At 38.2% G+C, this 15,791-nt stretch overlaps 1 protein-coding gene across 2 annotated transcripts in view; it reads right to left on the bottom strand.

Moving 5' to 3' along the window:
• Positions 1-326: 326 nt before the first annotated feature.
• Positions 327-15,791, bottom strand: part of NDNF (neuron derived neurotrophic factor) — a 35,257-nt gene continuing 19,792 nt past the window's right edge. For both annotated transcript variants that reach the window (XM_081208118.1, XM_081208117.1), the window contains exons 2-4: positions 6,023-6,217; positions 3,699-3,823; positions 327-2,867 (exon numbers count right to left, since the gene is read on the bottom strand). In XM_081208118.1, the coding sequence (XP_081064244.1) occupies positions 1,474-2,867; positions 3,699-3,823; positions 6,023-6,216 (1,713 nt within the window). In that variant the 5' untranslated portion in view covers position 6,217 and the 3' untranslated portion in view covers positions 327-1,473. The remainder of the gene's footprint in view (positions 2,868-3,698; positions 3,824-6,022; positions 6,218-15,791) is intronic.

Below are 15,791 nucleotides of genomic sequence, written 5' to 3'. Positions count from 1 at the left end.
TTACTAAGAAATATATAACACATAATAGCTCCAAACTCTATTGCATTTAAGGGAAACCCGCGTATCTGAATCACAAAAGTTTGAATTAAGGTAAAGTCATCTAATTTACAAAACACACACAAAATACTCAGAAGTGCAACTTATTGAATCCAGACAATTTTTCTGCCATGTAAATGCTCCCAGGCGTCAGTCTGCAATCCTATACTCACTTACCTGGGAGTACGGTAAGTCCCAATGAGACTTAATTCTAAGTCATTTATTCTAAAATGTTTCAAAAAGCAGATGTTGGAACTATTTTTTAGAAAAATAAATGAAACCAAAAAGGGTTATGTTCCACAAACATGTTAATTTTAATCAAACTGATTTCTGTGGAAATGCAAAAAAATAAAACAGTTATAAAATGCATTTTTGCCTAACCTTCACTTGTGTATTGCATCTACAAATTGACCTTCAGAGTATAAGCCACTAGGTACAATCCAAAATTGAAAATAAAAAGACATAAATTGAATTGTGTTCAATCAAAATTGAGTTGATTATATACTCTGGATTTTGCCCAGTGTATAAGGGCAAGTAATTGTTGTGTTATTGTTGTAAGTTAAAGAAAAAAGGAATCTACCAACCCCAAACACTTTAAGCATTACTAGATTATTTTACTCCTAATACTTATACAAAATGATTGATCCTATTATTTGTAAAAGCCTCCATTTGTAAAAGCTTCCATTTTCAGGATGCTAGTAGCTGAAATAGATTTTCAGATATAAAAGTTTTACAAATTTATTAATTAATGATGCTCAAAATGCATTGGAATGGATGAGAAGGAACATATAATCTAATATTTAAATTTTATGTACAGGAATATAATGTCTGACAATTTTGTACATGAAATACATACAGTATTTAAACATTTAAAATTTACGAGATAGGAATTTACATTAGCAATAAAACTGACTTCTGCGTAGTCCAGTTAATACTTAGTTTAGATCTGTGTTTTAAGAGGGGGAAGATATTTTAATAGTTTACAATCATGGAAACATAGACATTTCAAACAAGACTTTATAAAATAATTTACATGACCCTATAGCCTACTAAGAGATAGAGGTTGTGTGGGAGTTTTGTTTCTGTGTCTGTGCATAAGAATAAGATAACTGAATGACTTTTCTTAGCCTTTGAAGTAATAAAATAATTTAGAAGCACTTCATGCAATATGGAAGCGAAAAAGGCAGTTCCTTCAATATTTCCTGCTACTTTCGTTATCTACTGAGCACTGAACTTGGACCACCAGACGCATGATAATGCAGCTGTCCGATACCAACGAAGAGCACCAGCCTCAGTCCCTTCATTTGCTCTTGTAAACATAAATATAGATGTTAATATCTTCTCTATATAGTACCAATACAGTTCACAACTCCTCTGCTGTGTAAGTAGTCAGTCCATATGCTTAATGTTCTGCTAATTTCAACATGAGAAGTGCCACTAACAGAATTTCCTTGTTTTCACAATTTTACTTTGATACTTGACGGAGTGCCCTCCATGTCCTATGACATAAACATCCAGAAGGTAGGATTTGCCAGGCTGTAGACCTTTAATTGTCTCTGTGGTAACTGCTTTTTGTAAGTTTTGGCTGTGGAAATATTTACAGAGGACTTTTTCTGATTTCTTCCTCAAGTCTGGCCCCAGGCACTGATTTTGTTCTCTTTTCTTTTGTTCCTCATTATAGTTGTCATCTACTTCCTTTCTGTATATGCAAAATTTGTTCCTTTCCTGTGTACCTAGCCATGCAACTGTGACTGAAGAACACGTGCGAAGTTTATCAAAGGCTTTAATTCGCGTGTCCTCAGGAAGAGATGGAAATGACTGTTTATTGGGCCTTGTAGTAGCCAAAATCTTCAGCATGGAAGCACCTCTTTTATTTCCTTTCAGTCGAATGAGGTATTTAGCTTTTGGCTTTCCTCTAAGTTGGAACTGACGGACGCCTTCAACATTTTGAGACAACAGAAGTTTACCATCTCTTCTGACTTGGATCTGTACAGCATCGAGGCATGAATGGACAAAAAATGTAACCTTTTGGTGTGATGAAACAGGAGCAAACCGCAAAAATTTAGAGCCTTTTCTCTTGACAAACACATCTGTAACTTTCCCATCTTTGAGATCAACTGTTTTCTGCTTAGCCTCTTCTTTGGTTCTTTCGAAAGTGCCAACATAGGCAGTACTCATATTGGTGTTGACATTCACAGCAAATATGTCAAAGTAGTACTGCGTATCAGGTTTCAGGTCAGACACAGTAAAGATGTTCTTGTTCCCAATGCATATCTTTTCAAGGTCAACTCTAGGCTTTGAATAGACCTGTCGCCCAAACTTTGATGATGACTTTAAGAAGCTGCGCTCTTTCCCAGAATTACTGTTGGATGAAAACCCAAAATGGGCAAAGTCAAAGGGGCTGAAGTCCAGACCAGGCTTGGGAGCTCTCATAAAGGCATCATCAGCACTCTGCTTAGCTTCAACAGCACAGAGGCTTTTGAAATTGTGCTCTTTATTAATGACCACACAATATTGCATAGGTTGTTTCAGTAACGAAGCTGTAGGGCTTGGTTTCCATGCCAAAGTGACAGTTGTGCGGCCAAGAGAAGTGACATCAACTCTTGGGTCGTAAGGTAGTTCAGGATATGGTTGATCTGACTCTGGAGTTGTTGTGGCGTACACTTTAAAGTGTGTGTCTTTCTCTGTTGACAGGAGTTCCAGCTGGTACAACCCAGAAGGTGAACTGGAGGACACAAAATACTCAACATCGTTTCCTCTGTAGGAGAACAGCTCTGTACCTTCTTCATTGAGAATCTGTTGTTTCTGCTGTTCAAGTGGCTCAGGTTCACCTAGAAGACACACAAAGGGATTTTTTAGGAAAGGTGGTCTCAGAGGAAACATATATGTTTAAGTACTAAAATAAATGATTGCTTGGTGGAAATTTAATCACAAAACAATATGGTTTATGGTTTGCAATCCATGCAACTTTTGAATAAGTAACACTGCAATTTTATTGCTATATTGCATTCATATATAGAAGAATAAATTACTATATTCTGCTGCTTTAGTAAGAAGACTTAAGGGCATTTAAGACTAAAGCTGAGGCTCCAATACTTTGGCCACCTCATGAGAAGAGAAGACTCCCTGGAAAAGACCCTGATGTTGGGAAAGATGGAGGGCACAAGGAGAAGGGGACAACAGAGGACGAGATGGTTGGACAGTGTTCTTGAAGCTACAAGCATGAGTTTGACCAAACTGCGGGAGGCAGTGGAAGACAGGAGTGCCTGGCGTGCTCTGGTCCATGGGGTCACGAAGAGTCGGACACGACTAAACGACTAAACAACAACAAACTTTCCTTTATTGAAGCTTAGTTCTAGGCTGGATTCATATTTAACCATCTCTCAACATTCCCATCCTTGTTCTTTTTATAAACTGCATGATGTGTGTGAGAAAGAGAGTTAGAGAGGGAGTGTGATAATCTTAATGCATTATTTTGCTATTACAAGCCCTTCTTCATATAAGCAACCATTCTATGTAGCAGAGTCTAATTTATCAAACTAATTCTAACACACAACTGGTCAGGATTCCCTTAAGGCAGTCACTGTAGATGGAAAGTAAACATTAATCACTCCAGCTGATTCATATCTCCCATAAAAACTTGAATTTTATCTGAAATTTACCTGAGCCATCTCCACTGGACTCTTCTGGAAGCTCCTGCAAACTCAGCTTCCATTCCAAAGGAGCATCACAAGGTGTTACTGTAACTGCTAAGGGTGTGTTATCTTCCTCAACTACAAAAAAAAACCTAGGGAAAGATTAACAAATCCATTAAATTTTTCACAGTGTACTTTCAGTACCTTCCAATCAAAATAAATGGATGTATATTTCACATCCTTCCATAAAGACAATCAATTAGCAAACCCTAGCATTTCATAGTTTCCTTAGGGCTTTTATTTAAAGTTTATGTTACATATCTGAGTGGGGTTGCTGAGGTTTTGGGTTGTGTTGTCAGCAGTATACTGAAGACACACAGCTCTATTTCTCCTCTACATCTGCAGTTATGGCAGTAGATGTGCTGGACTGGTGTCTGGCCTCAATAATGGCCTGGATGAGAGTCAATAAACTGAAACTCCATCCATATAAGACTCAGCCACTGTTAGTGGGTGGTTCCCTAGACTGGATGAATGGGAGACTGCTGGTTCTTGAGGGGGTTATGTTCCCTCTAAAGGAGCAGATACGTAGCTTGGGGGTGCTCCTGGACCCATTTCTGTTGCTTGAGGCCCAGGTGGCCTTGGTGGCACCAAGCGCCTTCTGTCAGATTCAGCTGGTGGCCCAACTATAGCCCTATCTGGACATGGATAGCCTAACTTCTGTGGCCTATGCTCTGGTAACTTCTAGGTTAGATTACTGCAATGCTATACACGTGGGGCTGCCTCTGAAGATGGTTTAGAACCTTCAGCTGGTGCAAAATTTGACAGCCAGGTTGCTCACTGGGGCAAGCCAAGTTGAGTATATAACATTGATCCTGGCCCAACTACACTGGCTGCCAATTAGTTTCCAGACCCAATTCAAAGCTGGTGCTGAACTATAAAGCCTTAGGCGGCCCAAGACCTCAATACCTTAATGACTGCCTCTCCCCAACCGAACCAACCTAAACCCTGCGCTTGTCACCCAAGGTCCTCCTTTGGGCCTAATTCTCAAGAAAAGGCTGTTTCTATGGTGGCTCCCCATCTGTGGAATGCCCAGTACTATCTTTACAAGTTTTTAGGCACCAGGAAAAAACATTCCTCTTTACCCAGGCCTTTTGCCATTAAACAATGACCTTTTAAAAGTGGGGTGAATGTTATAAGGATTTTTTGTATAATTGTTTTATTGTTGTTTTTTTAAAATGTGATGTAAATAATCTTTTTAATGTTGTACACTGGGTTATTTGGAGAAAGCGCAGTATATAAATTGAATAAATATGAATAAAGAAATACATATCTGGCCATACATCCGTTTCCTCAGTAGGAATTCTCTAGCTATATACACCTCATTATCATCTGACTGAGCAACTTGATATTTTCACATATCATAGTAAGCATTTATCAATATTTTGCTTTGTTCTGAAGACAACATTTCAGATTAGCAGAACCTAGTGGTATATTCATCAATAATATATTTTACTACTGAGCCAGGTTCAAAGTTGTTATATCAATTTACAAAGTCCTGAACAACTTAGGTCCAGGCACTTCAGGGATTTCTGGAACCCATATATCCCACTGAGATCATCTGCAGGAGCATTGCTGGTCATTCCCCAAGCTGGTGAGGCTCATTTGACATTTTGAGTCATCAGCCCAGGCCTATGGAATAATCTGCCAATAAAGATTCAGCAGGTGCCCTGAATCTTTTCAACTCTTAAGCACCTGCTGAAAACTTCTATTCTGCCAAGCCTGCACACAGGCAATTGAGAATACATATTTCCACAATGGTTAATTGATGCCTGCTTTTAACTTTCTATGTTTTATTGCATGTTTTATGTAGTATTGCTATAAACCACGTCAATATTTTTCTCATTATGATATAGTGGTTTATAAATATTTAAATAAATAAATAAGAAAGAAGGCCTGGAAAGGAAAAGGTCATTTCAGGCAGGACTATTGGAAAGAAACATTTGTTTAAAAAGATATTTTCCTTCAAAACTCAACACTTACTAATGGGAATCTGATTACATCTTTTGCTAGTCATTGAAATATTTGTACTTAAGTGTGGTACCTTAATAGCACCAATGTCCTTTACAATAATATTAAAACGAGATATTGCTCATATTGTGACTCTGTTTTAAAGCATATGATGTCTTTCTCCACACTATTCTTTTGAAGTTTAAGCACAGTTTCATTTCTAAGTAGAGAACTAATATTTCTATTCTCCATGCATAAACCCAAATTAAATTTAATTACAAATCCATATAGCATCTCCACCTGTAACTTCTGTCTCTCTCTGAAAATTTCATTGACCCAAATACCTTTTGGGTGTTTCTCTGAAGAGATAGCTGCTGATTTCAGCTCCATCTGGGAGAACTGATGTATCGTGGAAAAATGTTTTGTCCTGGATCTGCATCTGAAAAAGCTCTTCATCTCTAGTTGGCAGCTTCTGTGTCCAGGAGCTAAATGGTAGCAGCAGCAGAAGGTAGGACATGGAACAGTGCAGCAAGAGCATCCTAAAGCAAAATGAAAGGGATTCATTGTAAATGACAGGGCTAGTAAATATAGTTGTTGCTGTAAAAAAAGGGGGGGAGTGTTATCTCTTATGCCATAATTCAATTACGTTCAATATTTTTCTAAGTGATCCATCAAGTCAATAGTCTTTACTTGAAACTCATGTTGTTGTCGTCATATGATTGAATGAATAAAGCATTTTAAAATTTCCTGCTAGTGGTTTTCCCAACTGAGACATCTAAGGTTTAGGGTCTTAAGGAAAAGGGCTATAGAGGGGAGCACTTTGCCAGCGCCACCCGTTCCCACTGACAACAAGTTTCAGTTACTTTCTCCTGCCAGCCAGTTTTCAAGCAGGGCTGTTCAGAAGAATGGAAAGACAAGCTCATTTACAGACATGTGCAACAATATTACAGAAGATCAGAAGACGGCTAGTCTGTTGTCTATTGAGTCTTGTAATTAAACTCTATAGGAAGCCGAGAGAGAGAGAGAGAGAGAGAGAGAGAGAGAGAGAGAGAGAGAGAGAGAGAGAGAACATGTAGCTTAATTTGTACTTCATTTGCTTTGATACTATAAAAGGAGTAGTTTACAACATTCTGGTACTCTACAGTGTGTCCTCATTACAAAGTCTTTTTCCTTTGATCGTATTTCACGAAGTGTGCATTTTTCTTTCCTCAGTCACTGAATTATTCTGTATAGAACAATGATCACCGCAGGACTAGGAGCAGCAGTGTAATGTAATCTATTTTTGCTTTCTTTCAGCTATATAAACACTCATCTCTTTCTCAGAGTATCAGAAGCATCTTCTTTCCCAAGATCAGGGTTGCATGTGGTAGACATTAGGGAGTTGATTTACCATTGGTGCTAATAATGGAGGACCAAGCCCTCCATGTCTCATGTTAGAGAATTCCAGTAGAATCCCCTTATTCAATTGGACTTTCTCTGATGTAGGAAGGATTGCTGCCTCAGACATCTGTTCATAGATAATCAGCGTACTGTTTATAAGCCCAAAATAGGTTCGAGGTGTCTGAAGGATTGCTTGTTTCCATATCAGTGAATGCCAACCTATCAAGATACTTGGAGAAGGCTGTGCTCTGTGTCCCACTATTAACTGAAAATAGGCTGGTGAGTACACAGGACAGTGGCTTCTGGGTGGTGTTACTTACATGTAGATCCAGTGTGGTGTAGTGGTTCAAGTGTTGGAGTAGGACCTGGGAGGCCAGAGTTCAAATCTCCACTCAGCATGAAGTCCACTGGGTGACCTTGGGCCAGTGGCTATCTCTCAGCTTAACCTACCACACAGGGTTGTTGTGAGGGTAAATGCAGAGGGGGAGAAAATGTATGCCACTTTCAGCTCCTTGGAGGACAAGTGGGATATACTGTACAGTATATGCAATAATAAAATAAATGAAATCCTGATACAGCAACACAGTTGAAAATAAAGAACTAAAGGAAATTTGAGCATAGAGATCACAAGTCAAAATATTTGATAATTTGATTTACAAAACTCATTGAAATATGTTTTAAGTATCATTTAGGATAAATTATGACTAAAACAAGATACTTTGTTCATTAATTTTTCAGTCAGAATTTGTCTATGAATTAATCAGAACTATAGCAAATTCTCTGGTGTTCTGAATGCTTATGATGATAGTGTCCTTTCAATGAACCACTATAAGATCTTAATACAGTAATGGATATTCTGAGTCCTGGATTCCAGTGCAATTTTGTTTTAAAAATAAAGGTTACTGTATAGGGTTCTCCAGATTAAGCTTTGTTTCTCAATTTTGTTTTTTAGCCAGATCACCCACTTTATAGGCCGGCTTTTGAATCAAATTAACAACTATAAATAAGGTAGGTAGGATCTTGTTTTAATTTACTATAGCTAATTATCAGGTTATTCCTTCAGACAATAATAGCATAAGTCTTATATTAAGTCCAGTCTTGCCTGCTTATTTAGGCATAACACATAAGAAGTCACTTGGGATTTTGTTGAGTAAGTAAGCATACGCCATAGAGTGTTTATTAGGTTCTTCACTTTCTCTCACTAACATTACACATGTAAACCTGTGTATTAGTGAGTAGCCATCAGATAGAACACATTTTAAGAGTTTCCACTTTAAAGTATTACCCCCCCTTTTTTGCTGATCCCTAATTCAAAACTGCTCACTCCAATACAAAAATACTCATTATTTGATTCTAAAGTCCAGTCTCCTGTTGTTACACAATTTTTTCATGCTGAATTTCTTTTATTTTTTTTACAGCCCTTAATAATTTGCTGGCATGTACATTTCACCTAACTTTTTAAAAGAAAGTTCCTGGTTTGCAAGAAAACCAAGCTCTGAAACTTAGCCTGTGGTGTGAGAATTGGCACTTGGTCCATCATTGCAAAAAAATTGGTGGGACAGGTTTGGCCTTTTGTTTTAATTCCAATTAATCTCAGCTCTTCTTTCTTTTTAAAGCCAATGCTTAGCCCTGAAAGTTGGAAGACAACTAGGAAAATATTACCATAGAGTCTGCTTTTTGTTGTTTCTGCCTAAGCTGAAAACAAGCATGATGTTGGAGATCCTTGATCGAAACTCCCATGTGTGTCTGTGAAGGTTTAAAGCTGCTGTGGTTGTGATGGTGGTTAGGGCTCAGTAATCAAATTATTTTATGCAAATGTATTTAATTAAAACATTTATACCATTCTTCTTCCACACTCACTACACTGCAGTTCACAAGATTTAAAAACAATACAACCACATGCACTTAAAACCAGATATAAAATATGAGACCAAGTGGGAGAAACAGTAGAGGATTGTGAACAAAATCCACAGCTCCCAGCTACCACGTCCCCTTCTTTTAGTCACATTATGGGGCCCTCAATAGCCTTCTTAAAAAAATTATTCAGTGGATTCTACAGAAAAGTAAGGGGCCTGGTGTTCTTGGACCCTGTAATTCAACATCATCAGAGGGAGAGAAGAGGTAATGACACAAAAGCTCATTCATGTAACACCAAACCATATTTTAGTGTTAAAGTACAGACTGGGAGAGATACACAGCCTTTGACTCCTCCAGAATGGGAATGCTAGAATAACAAAACCATTACAGGGAATAAAATTCCCCTCTTGTACCAAGAAAGCAAAGGTAAAAGTAAAAGGTAAAGGACCCAATGCGGCAGCTTACTGCAGCTTTGTTTTTGCTTTTCCTTCTATATGTGCCAAGATTTGTATTTATTATTTTGGTGGATACAAGCCCTTACCTTGGCTGCCACCTTGCATTGGTATCCAGTAAAGATGTGAGGTCTCCTTGACTATGCTTAGTAATGATCCTTAGGCACTGGGAAGAACCTTATGAAAATAAGAGCTCTTTGACAGTTGACCAGACTTCCATGAGCAGTGGTGGAGGTTTTTAAGCAGAGGTTGGATAGCCATCTGTCAAGTATGATCCAACTGAGATTTCTGCATTGCAGGGTATTGGATTAGATGACCCCTGAGGACCCTTCCAAGGCTACAATTCCATGGTTCTATAATCCTGGCAGCTTTAAAGTGAATTTAGTTTGCTGTGGCTCTGGCAACCATATATGTTGACAGGTAACAATATCCTGATTCAAGAACACCAGTCACAAACTGATGACAGTGCCTCGTTCTCATTCTTGTACATATAATGACGATATCCTCACAGATAGCCTCATCTGCCCCAGCTGCCAGTTGCCTACTAGATTTCAGTGTGGTCTACGCTAGGAACAAAGAAAGCTGCTTATACTGACTCAGATCACTGGTCCATCTATGTCAGAATCCTCTGCACCTACTACCAGCAGCTGGCCATGATTTAAGGACCAGGGCCTCTTCTGGCCCTACCTGGAGATGCCAGGGACTAAACCTGGGATGTTCTGCATACAAAGCAGAATCGCTAAATAACATTTTACTCTCTTCTAGATGTTCAGCTTGTTTCATCATTAGAAATTTTAAATGTGCAGGGGGAGTAAAGAATTTGTTGGAACGTCATCACTGACTTGAAAGACTTGCACGTTGTTGATCCTGACTAAGTGAGAGCCAAAACAAACAGTCCAAAGTGAAAGAACAAACATCTATCTTATTTTTTTTAGGATTACAAAAGTGCCCTCTAATGGCCTTTTCTCTCTCTTTCTCACCCCGCCCCCACAAACTATTGCTTTCTAGTCGTTGTCTGTCTAATAGTACAGTATAAATCTGAGCATGAATTTGAATGTCTGGTCACACTCTGTGGTTCTGGTCTATAGGTTTTGGACAAATAGAACTGTAAGAAAAAACTGAGTAGAAAACAAAGCACATTCTCTTGATCCTGGCTAGGTGAAGCTGCAAATTTCCTACTAATGTCGGAAAGAAAGAAATCCCATGGCCACCTTTGCAAAATTCTCATTGCAATCTGCCTCATTTGCACCAAAGGACCAAAAGAAAAAAATAAAGAAAGCAGAAAAAAGCCACAAAAGTTTTACTTGACAATCTAGACAGAATACACACAGAAGCACAAACCCTGCCAGATGTAGCTCTTTCGTAAGTACAGAGTAATGCATTGCATTTATGTTTTGCATGCTACTAAGCATAGCTACATAGAAAACATAAACACACAGCAACCATTGACAGAAAATAGCAGCTAACTTCCTCCTTATAACTTTCTTATACCACACAAAGTGAATATGAACCTGCAGGGACTGCTACTTCTAGGCTTGCAATAGCAACTCTTGCTTATAAATCACCATCAGCAATCCAAAATTAGGAGCAAGCATGTTTGACTATAGCAGAAAAGACAATGATTCCATACCAGTAATCTTGGGTTTATTTTTATTTACAATACAGTGGTACCTCGGGTTACATACGCTTCAGGTTACAGACTCCACTAACCCAGAAATATTACCTCAGGTTAAGAACTTTGCTTCAGGGTGTGAACAGAAATCGTGCAGTGGCAGAAGGAGGCCCCATTAGCTAAAGTGGTGCTTCAGGTTAAGAACACTTTCAGGTTAAGAACAGACCTCCGGAACGAATTAAGTTCTTAACCCGAGGTACCACTGTATGTCCAAGTTGCATTTTAGGGTAAACATGCTCACAAGGCAGCTTCTGTACAATATTAAAATACATGAAATCAAATAACAGCAATACAAGAATCATCATACCATGGCAGGAGATAAAAGCCTAATATTAATACCAGAATAACACAGTTTAAAACCAGCAAAGCCTTAAAGACCTTATAGCTGGTGATGATTACAGCATCTTTAAGCCATCTATTAATGAAGCCAGGTTTCATAATTGAGTACCAGAAAAGACAGCTCTGAAGCCTAATGTTTTTGAGACGTGTGTAAAGCAAATATGGTCATTTGGTAGTAAACTGATGAGTGATGATCACTAGTACATATTTTTAAAATGTGCAGCTGAAAATATCCAGTGTTTTCTTTTATAGCATCTATTTACTGAAAACACAGTTTTAGTACTTTATACTTCAAACATTGTCCACAAAGCATTCCCAGTTATCTATTAGTAGGTGGAAGCACTAAAGCAAAAACATCTTGCACTATATTTTCACAAAACACAAATCCACTACTTTTTAAAGTTAACAGTTGCATCAGCCATTTTGTTCCCGAAGGAATCACGATACACACCACCTTCCAAAATTCCATAAGAAGCAGTCACCAGTGGATATGTTGCAATCCAAACCTAAGGAAACAATTCACTTTTATTTTCTGTCAATTTTTAAGTCCCTGAGACCTGTAAAAGATCTACTACAACAGCAGCAAAAGGTCTGGATTTACTTGAAGCAAATACATCTGGAATAAATAAAACTAAATGTTTAATTACAGAGAGTTGAAAGTGCATGATTGTAATTTAGTGAGGTTAATTTCAAAGAATGGCCTGCCACAGGCATTTGTATGTTGTATTTCTATAACTGGGTGGAGGGGTGTGTGCAATTTTGTATCCCTCAAATCTTATTTTTAAAATCAAAAGCACTGACTTTTATTTGAGTTACTCAGTCCCCCATTTGATAATAAATCTGCAGGATACTATTTAACTTTTGACTGTAGCCTTGAAGAAATCAAAGGGGATCATGTGAAGGTGGCAAATAATTGTTCAGACTAGACTTTAGGGACTAGGTCTTATTCCATTAAGCAACCTCTGGCTTGACAGTCTTAAACTTAATGACTTTATCTGTACAGATGCAAACTTAGACATCATTACTATAATTTAAAAGAAATACAGTTCATCTCACCATAGAGAACAAGAGTGTCACTTGTGTGTCTGCTTAGTCTGCTGTTCAGGTTACTCGCTGTTGATGGGCAAAGTAAGGTGATTAAGGCTAATCTGAGATTAAGCCCCATTAACGTCAGTGGGACTTACTTCTTATTACATATGCATAGGATTTCTTCATAAATTTGATTTAATTTTGTGTATATATTAGAACACAGGGAAGAAAGGGGAAAAAATGACTTTTAAAAAAAGTTTGACCATGTGTATAAATTATTATTACATCAAGCAATACAGTATAACTTTCTCTTTGCCCAGGACACACCTGGGACTTCTGACTCCTCACCCAGATGTGAAACATCCTTATATGTGGTGGTTATCTTTTTTTTAATTAACCAAAAAAAGTATATAATGTCTGCCCTTCCATCTGCCACTTGTATCCTGCAGAGGTGTTTGGCATGCCAACTCTAATTACTTAACTTGGTGTTCCAAAGCAGTTCTCGGTGTGCACTGGAAACATGTTGTGAGCATAAGTGCTGCATTACACACACACACACACACACACACACACACACACACACGTGTAACAGCAAGCAACTAGCTCAATTCTAAAGAGAGTTAAATTCATCCATGTGCCAAAGAAAAAAAGGACTTTTAAAGTTCAAGACTTCAGTTGACTTCAGTGCCATGTAAGCAATAAAAATATTCTACAGCTAGATGGTGAACCTGTGGCCTCCAGATGTTGCTGAACTTCCAATCAGAACATCCCTGATGACTGGCCATGATGTTCCAACATCTGGAGGGCCACAGGTTAGCCTGCCTGTAGTACAGTCCCATACGCTGTGCTTTGTACAACTTAACCTCCATTTACCCTACACTTTATTTGGTTGTTTATTCCCAACCTTGTTCCTCAGTGGGTCAGGGGCAATAACAAAGCTGGAGCCAAAAGTACACATGATTTTAAATTTGAAACTAAATGTTGACAGCCAGCCTCTTATGTTGAATCAAAAGTAAAACCAGAAAATTAATTATTCAAGCCTGTTTCTGATTTTAAGTTGTGTTATTTTTATGGGATTGCTTTGTTTTTAATTGTAAGCTGCCTTGAATGAAGCTAACATATTGGAGAGGCAAGGTATAAACTTTTGAACTAAATAGTAAATCAGAACATTGGTTCTGCAGGCCAGCACTACTGCGCTGATAAACTCTAAATTGCTCATTAATTCTTTTCACTGAAATCCAACTTGTTTCAAATTTATTAATGTATTTATTAACTAATTTTATACAGCCAACCCACAATATAAGTGGCCCGCAAAACAAATATAAAAATTAAAATACAACAGAAAATGGTTGATATCATTTGACATTAAAAACACAACTGAAACACAATTTTTAAACTAAGAGGACCATATCCTCTTAAATAACATGTTATTTAAAAGGCCTGGATAAACAAAGAAATCTTCACTTGGGACTGAAAAGGCCAGAACGATGGTGTCAGGTGAACCTCCTTTAGAAGGATGCTCCATAACTGGGGCCCTGTCTCCAGTGGTTGCCCCATACCCCTCAACTGTCCCGCTTTGAGTGGGGCATCCTGGAATTACAGAAACCATCCTGGCTTCCCACTGCATCCCAGGCACAGCCCCCAAAGACACCAGTTTTGGGGGTCATGCTCTCAAGCGAGTTACCTGGCTTCCATGAGAATGCAGCCCCCAAAAGACACACGTCCCAATTTTCCTCTGCAGCATGTTGGAGGGTATGTTACCCATCTCATGTTGTTTGGCAAGGGCATTTGGAGCAAGGATTCAGACCAGCTCCAGGTAGGGTGCAATGAAGAGTACGGTATCAGTGCAGAGCTCAGGGATGTCTCCAACTAAGTTCCTTCCGAGTAGACCCATTGAAATTAATATAGCTTAGTCATGCTCATTTGTTTCAGTGGGTCTGCTCTGAGTAGGGCTAGCATTGAATATAATGCAATTCCCCCCCCCCCAAAAATAAATAAATAAATTTCTAGATTGACATATTATAAATGTGGATGGGTGTATATTTATGTGCTACACTGTGCAATAAAATAACTGAAATTTAAGGAGTAACAATGGATACTTTGACGATTTTAGAATCTTAATATGTTCAAATACAGTATGGGTTAAATAGGACTTATTTTACAGTTTATTTCAGAACGTGTTTTCTCCTTTTGTTGAACATATTATTGCAACAACGGAAATCACATCAGCATTTCAAAGAAATATTGTAAAATAAAATACCTTAACAATTGGATTTATTTTTCTAATCCATCCATAAGTAATACCATGGGGACCTGTGCTATAGCTACTAAGAAGTTTTGTTAAGACCACTTCTGGGAACACTCAGTTTAGTTATACTGAACAAGCCAAAGGTCAAAGAAAACACCATCTGATCATCTTGAAAAGGAATAGTTAGGTTCTGAAAGGCTTTCCCCCTTTTCTTTTGATGGCAATGTGTGTTGTGTTTTCAGTTTTAGCACTATATTAGAGCACCCCATTTACCTCACTAGCCAGGTGGCACAGGTGCATTTTATCTCAAAGTAGATTCAACAGCCAGTCTTTTTATTTAAACTTAGATTTGTCTCATTCATTTAATAAGTGGTGTGTGTGCCTCTGGATGATCCAATTTCAAGAGCAGAGCGGGGATATGGGTAATGATTTCTAAACCCTCCCTCGCCAACCACTCATTTCCTTGAAGCCACTCTTCACAAGTCTTGTCCCATCAGAATAACTTCCAGGATTGGGCCTCTGTTGAAGGAAAAGTGAATGACATGAGGTACTCTGGGGAAGTGATATGTGAGTTGGGGAAGGGATCCAGTACCTCTCACCCTTTCCATCTCCTGTCTTCTACATGACCGTGTAGTTTAAACATGCAGAGCTGCCACCATCTAGGTTTGATCCTATCTTAAATGACACAGATTCAGCATTATTTTCGTGTTAGAAGCACTTAAAAGAATTTACAATTTAAATATGAACAAGAAACACATTGTGGCTAAAGCTATACTTTTTGGTCTTTTTGGTTACCTTGATTACCACCAGCCTCTTATCTTACTTCAACTGATCTGTTTACACAATCAATTCTGTAAACAAACTGAGTTTGTTTACCCAATTAAAGGGGTTAATCAAAGGCTGAAGTAAGATGGAAATGAGCCCTTGGATAAGCAGCTACAAAGGCACTGAAAAAGTAACAGTGGTTGTTTTTTTAAGCTGCCTACTTGTGTGTAGGTATTGCATCAGAATGCAAGGATGGATCTGGGGCACAATTTTTTTTTTTAAAATGGCTGAAATATGCAGAGGGAAAAACAACAACTAAATAATATCTCAGTGATTGCCTGCTAGCATATGATCAGGAATTCAACTATGGA

The sequence above is a fragment of the Podarcis bocagei genome, assembly GCF_964188305.1.
Source record: "Podarcis bocagei genome assembly, chromosome: 9".
NCBI classification, from domain to species: Eukaryota; Metazoa; Chordata; class Lepidosauria; order Squamata; family Lacertidae; genus Podarcis; species Podarcis bocagei.
This window is presented reverse-complemented; position numbering and strand designations above follow the sequence as displayed.